Raw genomic sequence first — 15858 nt, forward strand, 5'->3', positions numbered from 1 at the left:
ATAACAAACTTTCATATATTCAAAAATAATAGATATGTGTAAAACTAATTTTTATAATTGTAATCGTAAATATAGATATAAAAAGTGATAAAACTTCAATCAAATAACATTAACATACAAAAAGTTTTATACAAAGCATTGGTTATTAAGATTTCCTTCAAGTTCTTAATAGAGTTATGTAATGATACTCATCATAGATATATATATATATATAAATATAAGCATGTAAGAGATGAAGTATGTAAGTGAATGTTTGCCGTATACATACTAAAATGTGAAGAAGAAGAAGAAGAAGAAGCGAGTACAGTCTATGAGCCCTACATGTGATAGTTGTAAGTTAGGATGGCAAATTCCTCTAACTTCGTGTAGGACGTAAACGGTGTGTGGTATAAACATTAGAGAGGATTAAGCCTCTATATGTTTGCGTGTATGAGTGGTTTCACTTAACTACTAGTGAGGGCAAGCATCTACGTGCTTTCGTGTATAAGTTGTGTGGCGTAAGTACTTGTGAGGTCAAGCCTCTATGTGCTATCATGTATAATATGTGTGGCGTAAGTACTAGTGAGGGAAATCTCTATGTGCTTTCGTGTATAAGTTGTGTGGCGTAAGTACTAGTGAGGACAAGACTTTACGTGCTTTCGTGTATAAGTTGTGTGACGTAAGTGCTAGTGAGGGCAAGCCTCTACGTGCTTTCATGTATAAGTTATGTAACGTAAGTGCTAGTGAGGGAAAGCCTCTACATGTTTTCGTGTATCAATTGTGTGACTTAAGTGCTAGTGAGGGCCAGCCTCTACATGCTTTTGTGAGTTAGGATGTAAGTATAAGAAAGGGCAGGCTTTTACGTACTTACAGTGCAAGGAATATGTCAAGTTGGTGTTTATTGTAAGATGAGTAAGTTGTATTATTTATATATATGAGTATGTTAAAAATGAAGAATAAGTCATGGTGTATAAGTGGAGTCGTAAATTAGAACTCACTATGGTAGCTGACTTTTAGTATGCATGCAGGCAATTGTTTAAAGAAAGTAAAGGAGCTTGGAGTGCACACAGGGCTATCCAGAGGGTGTTGGCATCCAAAGAGTCATTTTAGATAGAAAGTATTATGTAAATGTAATAATATTCTATGAAGTTTTTTGTAAACTCTGATAATAAAGTTGTGTTCAAGTATAAATCCAACTGTTAGTAAGGTTCTCGGGTTTGGGGCCTTACAAGTTGTTATCAGAGCATGAGTATGAGAGATTTAAGCATCCTATATGCTTAGACTCAAACGAAGTGTAAGACCCCGTATCCCGGGAATCCTACAGTTGTTAATCACATCCACAAATTCACAGAATTTTAAAACCAAACGATTCTTTGTATTTAAAACAAGTTCAGAGTAAATAACAGCGGAAAAGTTTAAGTATTAAAAATCCCAAAACACGGGTACAGGTGTTCAAAATCAATTGTAAATAAAATATTCGTTTTATTTGAAATCTTCATCTCATTAAAATCGTTTCAGAGTAGTAAACAGTGGAATAGATAACATCAAAATTCCCAAAACCAGGGAAAGTGACCAAAATTAAAATTTAAATACTTATGGTAATAATTTAAAAGAAACAGTTTGCATTATTAATTCTTCGACTAGATGTGCCTTCAACCGTCCGAGTAGTCTCTAGCACGTCCAAGCGGAAATCTCTAATCCTCCACCTAAAAGTCAATCTAACATACACACAAACTTAGCTTGAGCTGAGTGAGTTCAAGTTTTCATAAACAATAATTCATACGTTATTTCAAAGCTATAGTTATAAAAAATAGAGAAGGTATAAATAAAATAAATTATATATAATTCACCAAGTAATACAATCATCGTCGAACACACGTACACGGGCCTCTCCACCACGAGTTAAGACTCGAGTAATATATTTGACCCGGACGCGGTAAGACCTAAGCATGTGACACGAGCCTCTCCACCACGAGTCAAACCCGAGTAATATATTTGACTCAGTCACAGCTTATACATCCAAGCACGAGATACGGGCCTCTCCACCACGGGTACAATCCGAGTAATATATTTGACCCGACCCCGGCTCATACATCCAAGCACGTGATACGGTCCTCCTCACCCCGGGTCTTCCCCAAGTAATATATTTGACCCGATCACGGCTCAACATCAACGGGCCTCTTCACCACGGGATTTTAAAAACCATGTAATATATTTAACCCGCCAAAATGATGATCACGTCACACGGGCCTCTCCACCACGGGTACAACCCGAGTAATATATTTGACCCGGCCGTGAATCACCATGCACACACACATCAATAAGCCAACATACATCATTCTTAGTCACGAGGAACTAAATATCATTACACAATCGTAGGCTATAAGGTAACACATCCTCATACGTACATACATACCTCCATATATACATACATATATATTCCTACATATATATATCATCCCATACGGGAACTAAGTAGATAGGTCTACTCATATTCAATTACTACAAAGTCTACTAACGTCCTCGAGTCTAGACCATCAATAGTGTATGTAACCTTAAGGACACAAGACCATGAACGAGTCTAAAATATCTTAAGGCATATAAAATAATTCAAATATAGCTTTCAAAATGCACCATCACGAGTGAGACCATGTAAAACTATTCAAATCATTGTAACGAGTAAAATCGTTTAAAATTGTAGTTCGGTGTGTATGCTAGCCCAAAACGTAAAAGAGTAAAAAGGGCATCATGAACTCACCTGAATCAAACGAACACCTGCAACGAGCTAGGAAATCCCTAAGCGCACAATCACAAGCAAGGGCCTGTAAATTATACACAACGCGTTACTAAACTAGACTGTAATAACACTCTAGCCTAATGGGCCATTCAGGCCCAACACTTTGGCCCAAGGCCCAACAACTTGGCCCAAGGCTCCTAAAACCTTTCAACTAACCAAAACCACCGGTTAAGCCTAAAACGAACTTGTTGATTAATAACGAGTAAAACGTGCAGATTTTAGCATGCGAAGATGCATTTAATTACATAGGATAACCTTTGAATTAAATTATTAAATTTTTACCAGACTTTAATAAATGTCTTAGGTTTATAAAAATATCTTTATTATATTTTTCTATTGGACCCAAAAATCATAAAAATTCTTCCAACACAGAAAGGTATGTGCAGCTATTTCAGCGGGCAACAAAATAGTTTTATTTTTATAAAATTCATTACCGAACCAAATTAAACGATTCCAATTGGGTTTGGTTCCTAACTCAAAACATTAACTTCCAGAAGTGGAACCAACCAATTTGGACTTGTCTAAAAAAGGTTATGACGTCGGGAAGACAGACCAGAATCCGTCATCCCGCATCAGCTTTGACACTCGATTTTATAAATTCATAAAAACTATTCAAATCTCGTCCAAAAATTACGTATTATACCTTTCTGGAAACTAGACTCAAAGTAGAATATCATAGAAACAAGAATCGATCAAAAACAATATATTTTAATCGATTTACAGACCCTACAATAAACGTATACGAATCTGTCAGCAATCTGTTATCATCAAAACTCAACCTTAACGACCAATACGCGATGTATAAGGATGGTTTAAGGTGTAAAAGACCAAAGGGGACATGGGACTAACCTTGAATTAGAGTTTGGCACTTGGAATTTGTTTCAAAAAAAAGAAAAACGAGCTCCTAAGACCTGCTCACAGGTCCGATCGGCTCAGCAGGAGAAAGGGGCTAGGGTTTTAGGTTTTGATTATAATATAAAATGTTACATTCTGGCCCTTCCACTTTATTAAGAGTTGAAATTGCACGAAAAGTTAAGTAAAATACGTTCACGAGGGTGGCAAGGAGCTCTGGGAAGAATGCCGGGTCAAGCCCAAAAGGTGTACACAACACTACAAGGCTAAAACTTTTATCGGAATTTACGGACGTTACACGAAGAATGGGACCGAAGGATGGATGCCAATGTGAATAGCCGTAATTCACTCAAGCAAGTTCAAGAATGGTAGAATATATAATTGATTTGAATGTTAGAATTCATGATTTAAATATGAATTAGTATATGATTAAGTCATGTGCTAGAACGTATTTTACAATGTGAATTGATATGAATGCTTGCTTAATAGCTAGGATTAAGATTGTATGACTACTATATGAATATTCAAATGAATAATGCGAGTAAGTGGTAGAACCTAGCACAAGTGTAATCACAAAGGGAAGTATGTAGGACAAGAGGAGTAACGTGACCAGTTAACTATAACTGGCCACTGTCATTAACAGCTTACCTTACAAGTCTTGTACTAAATAATTGAAGTAATAATAATGTTTGTGTTTTTCCCGATAGAATTATCATGGCTAGTGCAAGAGGACGCAATCAAGGACGTGCAAGTTGGCCCAGCTATTAGAGCAGTTATTGCTCAAGAAATGGCTCAGTTGTTTAACACTGCCATGCCAGAAATGCTCGCTAATGCTCTGAAGAACATCTACACTGGTAAGCCAAAGGAGAGCAACACTAAGAGCACTGAAAGTTATGGTGGGGGTAACACCAAGACAGCTGAGTCGTCTAAGAATTCAAGTGAGAATGGCCCAACACAAAACACTAAAACTAGTGATGATGAGTCAGTTAAGTCTGTGGGAACTGAGTTGGTCGAGAAGAAAAGTCGTTGGTGCAACTGCAAGTCCTTTAAGGGTTGTGACTCACCAAAGTTGACTGGTTTAGGAGATGCAGTAGCCACACTGGAATGGATAACTGTTTTGGACAAGGTCATCAAGCGGTAGGTTTTGCTACTCAATCATTTAATGATGAGGCTCAATTTTGGTGGGAAAATATGAAGCAAAGGAAGACTAAGAAGGAACTTAAATAAATGAAGTGGAAAGACTTGAAAGAGATGGTGATGAAACATTTCTGTACAGGAGAAGAGGTTAAGCGAGTGGAGATGAAGTTTATGAATCTTAAAGCGGGAAAGAAGACTCATCGTGAGTACACTACATATTTTAATCGCTTGTCTAGATTGGTGTCTGACATGGTTGACACTGAGACCAACAGAATAAAGTGGTGTGTGAGAAGGCTGCCACATAGAGTCAAAACTATTGTCAAAGCTAGCATACCATTGACTTATGACTCTGTTGTGGAGCTAGCGAAGATAGTTTATGATGACATCGCTATTGAGGACGTTGAGTTGAATGAGAATAAAGAAAAGAAGGAACCACTCTTGCTAAACGGTCTGGTAATTTCTGGGATAGTACTGGGGAAAGAAGCATCAGGTTGAGGGAAAAGATGTATGTAAGGTGTGTTAAGTTGCATTTTGGAGAATGCAAGGCTGGTCCAAACAAGTGCTACCGATGTGGAAAGACGGGACATTACTCTCATGAATGCACTAAACCATAAGTGTTACAACTGTGGCAAGACAGATCACATTGCAAAGGATTGTGAGGAAGCTAGAGGTGCAGGTGGGGGAAGGAGAAACGCATATAGTGGAGTCTACCAACTACTTAGAAGACTGCAAAAGAAAGAGAAAACGAGAATAATAATTGTGTGTCATTAGTTTTACCTTATGTAGGGATGTTTAAATGACTTATTGCGTACCTTTGTATGTTAAAGTTGGGCTGGTGTTTGTTTGACATGATTATGGTTTGAGATTTATCATAAATGATTTCTTTTTTATGACATGAATGACTTCTGTGTAACCGATGATCATGTGATGCATAACTTGATAAGTTAAAGCGGCAAGTTAGAATAGTACGATATAATGACTCCTAAAGGGCAAGACAAGACTTTTTTAAACAGGGCAAGGAAGCGTATCATCAGGGACTTCATGGGCAAGCTGCATTGGACAGCTAAATATATTCCTATATTGACTATCTATGACCGGTTACCTCTGAACGGATTCGTCTACTTCAAGTCGGGGCTATGTTTATAACTATCTAATAGAAGTCAAGTGTACATGTTGAGTTAAAATTATTTTTATACAAATTGTTTTGGTTATTTGTTTGGTTCTCTTTCTGCTCAATGTTTCATTGAATCATCTTGTTATTCTTAATCTCGATGTTTCATCAATTTGAGGCCAATGTTTTACTTTGATCTCGAAGTTTCAATTAGTTACTTTGTTATTCTTAATCTCAACGTGACCTTTATTCATATTGATATTTTACTTGAAATTTCATTTGTTTAACGTGTCATTATTAACTCTAAGAACTTTGATCTATTTTGATATTTTGACATCAAAGTTTCGTCTATCTATTTTATTCTCGAACCCAACGCTTTATCGACTTACATATTTATATTTTGTTAGCTCAATGTTACATCTAATTACCCTATTATTCTCGACTCCAATGTTTCATCTAATTATTGCGATGTTCATGATATTGACGTTTTCATTCATTATTTTTATTATTTTAAGTTACTCTAGAAGCTTGCTAACTTTGTTTTAAACTTCAATAACATCATTTATTTTGTTTAAACTTCAATGGTTTCATTATTTATTTTGGCATAATATTTTCGTGTTATCCTTGACCTCAAGAGTTTGTTTATATATTTTGTCAATTTTGATCCTTATAGTTCATTATTCTTGATTCCAAGTTTTCATATTAGAATTAACTTCATTTATTGTTTATATCTTAAAACTCACACAATGTGACAGATTATGTGGACCATCCGACGATAAAGGCAATTATGGGTCGACACGTAATTATCAAAGTCATCGCATGGAAAACATAATAAGTACGGTTGTGTGCTATAACTCGAAACTTGGAATGATTGTGGAAAACGGGACAAATGCAGTATGTTAAGGGCATTATGGATACGCCGCTGATACATCCTATATATAATTGCCCTTGTCATATATCCCATTTGTGGCGCTTTTTTGGGTCATTCAAATATCAGTGTTATTTATTTATTTTTCATATGTATGTGTGTGTATGTGTGTAAAAAGTTTGTTAAAACGTTTAACAACTCCATGTAGTAGTTGTTTTCTTTTTAAAATTTATTTTTATTTTTATTTTAGGACAAAATTTTCAAAAGTCGTGAATCTAGTGACATTCGTCAATTTTTAAACCTAAAATCCGACTTATTTTCAAATTTTGTTATAATTCGGATCCATGATTATTAACAAAAGTTGAATTTTGGGTTTGTAACTATCATATTATTACATATTTAATTAGATAAATATGCTGCTACAAAAGTTGAATGTTTAAATTCCACCTAGGGCAAACCCTGTATTCTTCTTCTTTGTCAAGCATTCAATCATGTTGAAGATTAGGGCTTTTTCAATCCTCACTTTCCTTCTTCTTCTTATCACTTCTTCTTTCTTCCTTGAAGGTAGCCTGCATCTTCTCAGATCTTATTATTGTTATTATTCCGATCAAGATCCAATTTTGCCCTAAATTCATTACTGATTCACCGTTTCTGCATATTTTAAATCATCAGCTTTTAGATCTGTTTTTATTATTATTATTATTAGCTTTTAGATCTGTTTTTATTATTATTATTATTATTATTATTATTATTATTATTATTATTATTATTATTATTATTTATACAATACTGGTTCATGCAGTTTAATTCCTTCATTTTGGAAAGTAATTGGCACACAATTTATACAATGGTTTTGATTTTAGTTTTGACATGCATTCTGAAATTCTGTTGATTGGAAATATATGTTGAACTAATCACACTCAATTTTTTGATATCTGTTGCATCATTGTGGTCAAGGTTGTGCATGGTTCAGTTTGGGCTAAAACTGGGCTTTTTGATTTTTTGGAAACCGTTCGGTTTTGGTTTTCTCGGTTTCTTTGGTTTTTGAATTTTTGAAAACCCATCGGTTTTGGTTTTCTCGGTTTATGGTTTGGGTTCAATTTCGTTTCTTTTTTGGTTTTTGATTTTTTGAACGCTGGTCGGTTTTGGTCTGTTCGGTTTATGGTTGGGGGAGTTTTTCGGTTTACAATTTGGGTTGTTATTTTTTTTTTTTTTTGCAATTTGAGCTTGAAAATTTAGGGCAAAAGTTTATTTTGGCCAAAGTAATGAACTTGAGCCTAAATCATTTTGTTAATTAATAACTAATTGATTATTATACATTTGAGCTAAAATGTTTATAAGTTCGCTTCTGTTCCGGTTTTTATTTCTTGCCTAACCAAAACCGGACTGTTAGTCCGGTTTTTAAAAAACATAAAACCAAACCCTTGGTTTTTTATCATTTTTTTTTGGCTTTTTCTGTTTCGGATCGGCCTTTTCGCTTTCATGCACATCCATAGTTGTAGTAGTTACTGAATTTGCTCTATAGTTGCTAGGTCTCAGTCTGACCAATATCCTCCCCTTTATGACTATGAATGGGCCTAAAATTAATAATTCATTTATGCATTACCCAATCATCATTAATGAAGTGTGCCATCAAAACCATGTAGTTAACCCGTTGACATGAGGATGTCCATGTGTCGGTGGTCAAGTGTGTGGTGTAGGTAGGTTTACTTACATATGCTAACAAATTGTTCCTTTCCTCAATATAATACTTTGCAATATCTCTAGACAATTTTTGTCTTGATGGCAAAACAAACTTTCCATTCAAAGCATTGGTGTATTCAATAAAAGCCGGATGTTCCACAAGCTTAAATGGTAATTCGGCAACAATAAACAAATCTAGAAAAGCTTTCATGATTCTAGAATCGTCATGTTTCCAAATTGTCATGCTACATTCCCCCATTAGGTTCCTTTTGAAACTCTAAATTAGTTTGGTTATTGACTAACTTAGGATTTTTGACACAAGCTGGAGTATATTTTTTAATACCCGACGTACCGTTTCGGTGTGGATCGGCTCTAATATACTCTTTACACCACTTGCATTTTCCATACTTCCGACGCACTCCATCCTCCTCTTCTAAATAAACAACATCATAAGGTTTCCAATACATAGATCTCTCGCCTCCTTTTTTAGGTTTCTTTTGAGAAGCATTTTTCTTTGTTGGTTGTTTTCTCTTACGACTTGATTTTGGTTTCACCGCATTACTCGATTTTGAATCATCACTAAGTTCAACATGGTCATTTTGAAGGGTATCATCAGCATATGTTTCATCATCAACATCCTACAAATCACATAAAACAATAAGCTTTATACTAAAATACAAAGGTAACTTTAAAAACCAAAAAATAAACTTACTTGAGAATGAAAGGGTTCATTCAAAGAAAAAGATGCCATCCCTACTAATCGTTTGTAAATGGACCTACAAAACTCAAAATTTTCTAGTGTAAATAACATACAAACTGATGAACTATATTTTGATGTGTAACCTGCTGTTAGGGTTTGCATATTATAACAATAGAAGTTATTTTGTTAATAAAAATCAAATGTAAAGGATTAAATGAAATTTACACGTGAAAATTAGGGCACGGATTGGTTCAGAATTCTGACAATGAGAAGGACAGACGGCGGTGTACGAGGCTGATTAGTTCAGAATTCCGACGATGGGAAGAGGAATCCGACGATGGGGAAGAGGAATCAGTGGTGGGGAGAGGAATCAAAGGTGGAGACTAGAGAGTATTGTGAACAAGGGTTTTTGGTTTGGGGTTATGTATGTATCTGTACATGTGATATATGTTAATTTGTATTTTGTTCACACATTCACTGATACCGATTTTCCTGATACCGAAATTTGAAAATATTTGATACCGGTACGGAATTTAATCGGTTCGATACTTTCGATACCGATACCAAGTACCAAATACTTATCTCGGATGCATGATTATTAATAAAAGTTGAATTTTGGTTTTACCGTAAATATCATATTATTACATATTTAAATATTTAATTAGATAAATATGTTGCTAATTCCACCTGGGGCAAACCCTGTATTCTTCATCTTTGTCAAGCATTTAATCATGGTGAAGATTAGGGCTCTTTCAATCCTCACTTTTCTTCTTCTTATCTCTTCTTTTTTCTTCCTTGAAGGTACCCTGTATCTTCTCAGATCTTATTATTATTCTTCCGATCAAGATCCAATTTTGCCCTAAATTCATTACTGATTCACTGTTTTTGCATATTTTAAATCATCTGCTTTTAGATCTGTTTTTATTATTATTATTATTATTATTATTATTATTATTATTATTATTATTATTATTATTATTATTATTATTATGTTATACAATACTGGTTCATGCAGTTTAATTCCTTCATTTTGGAAAGTAATTGGCACACAATTTACACAATTGTTTTGATTTTAGGTTTGACATGCATGTGTTAATTTCTGAAATTCTATTGATTGGAAGTATATGTTGAACTAATCGCACTCAATTTGTTGATATCTGTTGCATCATTGTGGTCAGGGGACTAAAACGGGGCTTTTTGAATTTTTGGAAACCATTCGGTTTTGGTTTTCTCAGTTTCTTTGGTTTTTGAATTTTTGGAAACCCTTCGGTTTTGGTTTTCTCGGTTTATGGTTTGGGTTCGGTTTCGTTTCTTTTTTGGTTTTTGAAACTGTTCGGTTTTGGTTTGTTTGGTTTATGGTTGGGGTTTTTTCGGTTTACAATTTGGGTTGTTTTTTTTTTTGCAATTTGAGCTTTAAAATTTAGGGCAAAAGTTTATTTTGGCCAAAGTAATGAACTTGAGCCTAAATCATTTTGTTAATTAATAACTAATTGATTATTATATATTAGAGCTAAAATGTTTGAGGAACATATTTATTAAATTCTTATGGTCATAAATTAAAAAAATAACAATCTATAATTCCGCTTCTGTTCCGGTTTTTATTTCTTGCCAAATCAAAACCGGACTGTTAGTTCGGTTTTTTAAAAAACATAAAACCAAACCATCGGTTTTTTATCGTTTTTTTTTTTGGCCTTTTCTGTTCGGATCAGCCCTTTTGCTTTAATGCACATCCATAGTTGTGGTAGTTACTGAATTTGCTCTATAGTTGCTAGGTCTCAGTCTGATCTAGACTCAGAAGCTGATGCTGAACCTGTGGCTGAAACTGTTGAACGAGGCAGTCATGTTAGTGATGATATCCAGGATGTTGGTGCCAGGAATTTTAATCCAGCTCCTGATGTGGAAACAGTATGTGTTTTCCCTAAAAACTCCGCAAAATGTAAGTTAAATGTTCCTTGTTTGTTTTAACCATCAAATTACCTAACAGACACTTTTTGTTTCTGCAGTGGTAGTAGCAGGGCAAGAAACTGAACTTTTGATTGGATTGAAAAATGATGGTTAGCTGTTATTACCTTATGTTTGTTCAAGGGTGTAAACGAGCCTAACCCGAGCTCAACTCGTTTTGATTTACGAGAGCTTGAACACAGCTCATTTCGAGCTCTTTTTTAAAGCTCGGCTCGTGAGTCGTTGTTTCAAGCTCGGGCTCGGCTCGGGCTCAGCTTGTTTATTGTTTATTAATTAGTTTATGTACATTTTTAATTATTTATATATATTTTGAAGAAAACATTAATGAGCCTAACCTTGGATCGAGCTTGTGTGAAGTACATTAAGCAAGCCAAAGCTCAGCTCGAGCTTGAGTGCTTGACTGTGCAGTGTGAAATTAATGCATAGAAGTCCAAAGAGTTAAAACTTAAAAATCCACTAGGCCCACTAAGGCATACAAGGCTTGAGCTCTGGCTCGATAATTAAACCAACTTTATTTGAGGCTCGGGCTCGGCTGGTTTCCAAGCTTTTTATCGATTCGATTTTGAGTAGCTCGCCAGGGCCTTGGCTCGTATGCAGCCCGAGTTTGTTGTATGCTTGCACCTGATGAAAATTATGAACTGTTGCATAATATGCTAATATTGGTTGATAAACAGGTGAACAAAGTGTTAAGGTTATTGCTGTTCATGCTAGTGTTCATCTTCCTTTTGATCACCGGATGCCAGTCCAAAATCTCTCTACAGTGGTAATATATTCTTTAATGATAAATCATCTTTTTTTTAAAAAAAATGTGATATAATTTGTGTCCATTTATGTTGTCAGACTTTCAACGATGCATCAGTTCCTGCTTCCGTTCAAGCTACATTTCCATATATATTTGCTGTCAGCAAATTCTTACAGGTAAAAACTCGTTATTGCTGTAAACCTGTTATTATGCAACATTGCAACTACCAAGACATGTATTTGTTTTCTGTTGCAGCCTGGAACATTTGATCTTGTTGGGACAATAGTCTATGAGATTGACCAACTACCTTACCAGAATGTATTTTATAATGGCACCATTGAAGTAACTGAAGCCGGTGGTCTTGTCAGTGTTGAGACCGTGTTCTTGGTGTCACTTGGACTTGCTCTTATCGTGCTCACTGGCTTGTGGGTCCGCTCTCAGCTACAGTTTCTTTCTAAGGTAACTAAAAATAACAACTTGTTTTATTACAATTACTTAACTGTTACTGTCCTGATTTTATGGTTTATAATTTATTCTACTCAGAAAACTAAGAAGTTAACGAAGGTGGAAGTTGGAACTAAAACGGTTGATGCATCAATGGATGAATGGCTGCAGGTTTGTATCTCATTTATTTTAATGATAAAAAAAAAAGTGATTTTCTGTAAATTTCTTTTAACAAATAATGAACAACTTCTTGTGAACTCAGGGAACTGCGTATACTCAATCGCAGCCAAACAAACTGAAAAAGAAGAAGTAGATGAATAGGTTTTGATGTTGGGCAAACGTAGTCGGTTGTAGAACGAGCGAGATTTTTGTTTTCTTTTGAGGTTTAACTAGCAATCACAGGCGATTGTTTTATTTTCAGAGTGTTTTATATACTTGCAGTTTTAGTTTTGGCAAATTTTCGACAACTTTTCATGTTGGTTATGTTTATTCGTGCTGGTGGATGTCTTTTGTTGATGAAGAATGTTGTACATGTTTTAAGTGTTTTAACCATGATCATACTTTTATATGCATGTGTACATATACATATGCAAAAGTAACCTTTTTTTGTAAAGTAATCAAGTGAAAATGCAGTGTTAGCTGCAAGGTTAAATATAGTTGAATAGTTCCTCTTAATATTTCATTAAAAGTAATGTTTACATCGATTCAAAAGACAAACGGACAACAAGTTGTGCCACTAGCCTTCTTAAGGGCGATGAATATATGGTTTCCATGTCTCATTAGTGAATACAATATTTAGGGGACTTAACTCACTCTTTGGCTATAAACATCCATCATCAAAATTCTTTCACTTAATACAAAATTACAAATCATGCATACATTGAAAACACATTCTTTGAACTCAAAAGGCATGTATATGACAACCAAAAAGCTTAACTTCGTATGCATTCCAGCCAAAAACACGTAAACACAGAAGGGATGTGAGGGGCTCCTTCATCTTCATCCTAAATCCCGTCTCTTGATAAATATGCATCTTTAATAATAAAACCGTCTATCTGCTTATCGCCTATTCACAAGTTTATACCTCGTAAACTCTTTTATCTTAACCCGTACTTTCGTTATTTCTAAAAGTCTTTTTTTAAAAAAATGAGTTTTTGAAAACCTAAGTATTATGTAGTAACAGTTAAGTGCTATGTGATTTTTTTGGGGTCAATATCTAGAATTTTAATTGAAGAAAAACTAGTCTCTTCACTTCATTAAAGTTGGGCATTTGCTAGTTATTAGTGGCACTCCTTCATTGCCAGTTAACCATTGATACATAAAATGATACTATATTTTTTGCGGGTCCCTTAAATTAGAAAACAATGACTTTAATTTGCTATAGACCATTACATTAAATGTTAAGTTTGAAATATTTCAATACAGTTAAACCTTATATTTTATGATGAGAAAACGCCATACACTTGAATAAGTTTGTCAAATTATGTTCTTGAAATTATATAGTTCATTTCCATGTTTAAAAAACCAGCCGGCATTACCCGTTGTACTGGCTATCGTTGACATTACCAGTACGATAGAGCCAGGTCTAATTAGGGTGCCGGTATATTTTTTGAACCGCCGGAAAATCCAATATTACTGTTGCATACCATTGAACCGGTTTATACCCTAATGGCTTTCCAATTTAAATCACTCAATTTTAATACATTATGATTATTGGTAACTAAAACTTGTTATTAAATATGTTGTTATTGACGAGGATGACGATGATAGTGAATTTCATCTTTTGAGCAATCGTGAACTTGAAGCATTCAACAGTCAAATGCTATAAACCTATTGTAGACTTTTATTTTAAAAACAACTTTATTGGAGATTGATTTTAATTATAGAATTATGTATTTTTTGATTTACTTTTTAAATTAAAGTTGTATTTAAAAAACCGGTTCAAACTGGTTGGTATTACCGGTTGTGTTGTTTCTGAGCCTGACCCGGTACAGTATAAAACAGGTTACTGTTTCTAAACATGGGCTACATTGAGTGAATGAGATATCTGTATCACTTTAATGCACCATTTTAATCTATTATCTTCCAACTGTTTGATCAACAATGTCTAGCTGGCCCCAAAAGTAATTTTTTAAAGGTTGCCATGCTCATGATTGACAGCATATTCAGTTATTCACCATTACTGAAGCATGGCTCTTGAGGCTGTAACAAGATTATAAAAAGAATGATCCTGATGATAATCAAACCGAAGCTGTAAAGACCTGCTGGATACTATATAGAGTTCATTATAGAGAAAATGACCAAAATGCCCATTTGACTGGTGAATGTCGACAAAATGATTATTTGACCAACCAAATCTCAAAATGTCCACCCTAAAACTCATCGAACCGATCACTTTTTAATTATTACTCGACGGGATTTTTAACTAACCAAACTCAACCGCTTGTCCAAAAAAATTTCGTTGGAACTTTGAAGCCAAAATATTCACATTGGACACCAAAACAAATCTCGTCAGAAGTCAAAATAATCTGGTCGGACACCAAAACAAATCTTGTCAGAAGCCACTAATTAGAAACCTGTCGCCTCCGATGATTTAAAAAGTGACCTGACGGTTTTATGATGCGTGGCAGAATCTGGTTGGTTAAAAATCCTGTCGAGTAATGATTAAAAATGAGCGGGTCGAAGAGTTTTAGGGTGGACATTTTGGGATTTGGCAGGTCAAATGGACATTTTGGTCATCATCCCTTTATTATATATGGTTGCTAATCAACGTCATAAGTGTTGAATAACTTAAACAAAACATGCAAAGTAATGGTTGTTAAAATCTTGATTTGTTAAATTTCCGCACCTTATTCATGCACGCTGGTTTAAAGAATCAATCTTATGTGCATTTGATAATAAGGTTGTTCACTTCCGCGCATAAGCTGAAAAGATTTCAAAAAAGTTTATCAAATTAAGTTCTTGAAATAACATCAACTTGTAAGTCTGTAACCATCTCCATCATCTTTTAGGAAGCACCAAGAAATGAAGGTATTAATCATGAATAGAACACCATTTAGTGAGTAGGCCATATAGATGTCAGATTTACTTATTTACATGCTAGCCAAGTATACAATGCAGCTGAGAGCACAATCAATGAAAGATAATTGAACCTAGCTACCTATTGTTTTTTTTTTTTTTTTTTCTACATATTTAACTCTCATTTAAATGCGGGTCCTTACCTTCATGTGATCTTGTTCATAGTCGGCGAGCAGCTTCTATAGGCAAAGTGTCATAAGCTCCCATGTTATAGTATATAAACAACGTAGTAGTAAACTGATTAAGGTGCCAAAAATGAGTATTATTTAGAAACTTGCTTATAAATATATATCAGCCTCGATGCAAGTTTATTCGGTCTGTCTGCATGAAACCCTTTTGGGAATCTTGCTGATTTTGTTATTTTGTAGCAGTTTGTGTCATGGTGATGACAAAGTTGTTGAGGTAGTTGGGATTGGAGAATGTGGAGATTGTAAGGAGAATAATATTAAGAGCAGCCATGCTTTATAGGTAATTAACATTGTATGATATATGATATTTACATGAT

General features: G+C 34.6%; 1 protein-coding gene across 2 annotated transcripts; it reads left to right on the forward strand.

Annotated features, from left to right (window-relative positions):
- Positions 1–7235: 7235 nt before the first annotated feature.
- On the forward strand, positions 7236–12798 carry LOC143590638 (translocon-associated protein subunit alpha-like). Of its 2 annotated transcripts, none has more exons than XM_077071062.1 (8): positions 7236–7308; positions 10893–11063; positions 11131–11181; positions 11764–11852; positions 11930–12007; positions 12087–12290; positions 12375–12446; positions 12538–12798. In XM_077071062.1, exons 1-8 carry the CDS (start codon positions 7236–7238, stop codon positions 12586–12588), a joined length of 789 nt encoding a protein of 262 aa, XP_076927177.1. In that variant the 3' UTR covers positions 12589–12798. The 2 variants fall into 2 exon arrangements, with proteins under 2 accessions (XP_076927177.1, XP_076927178.1); XM_077071063.1 differs by lacking the exon at positions 7236–7308 and adding an exon at positions 9840–9928.
- Positions 12799–15858: the final 3060 nt, after the last annotated feature.

This window comes from Bidens hawaiensis, unplaced genomic scaffold (assembly GCF_021521415.1).
Source record: "Bidens hawaiensis isolate Kalapana, Puna unplaced genomic scaffold, B.hawaiensis_p1.1 tig00038700_1, whole genome shotgun sequence".
NCBI lineage: Eukaryota > Viridiplantae > Streptophyta > Magnoliopsida > Asterales > Asteraceae > Bidens > Bidens hawaiensis.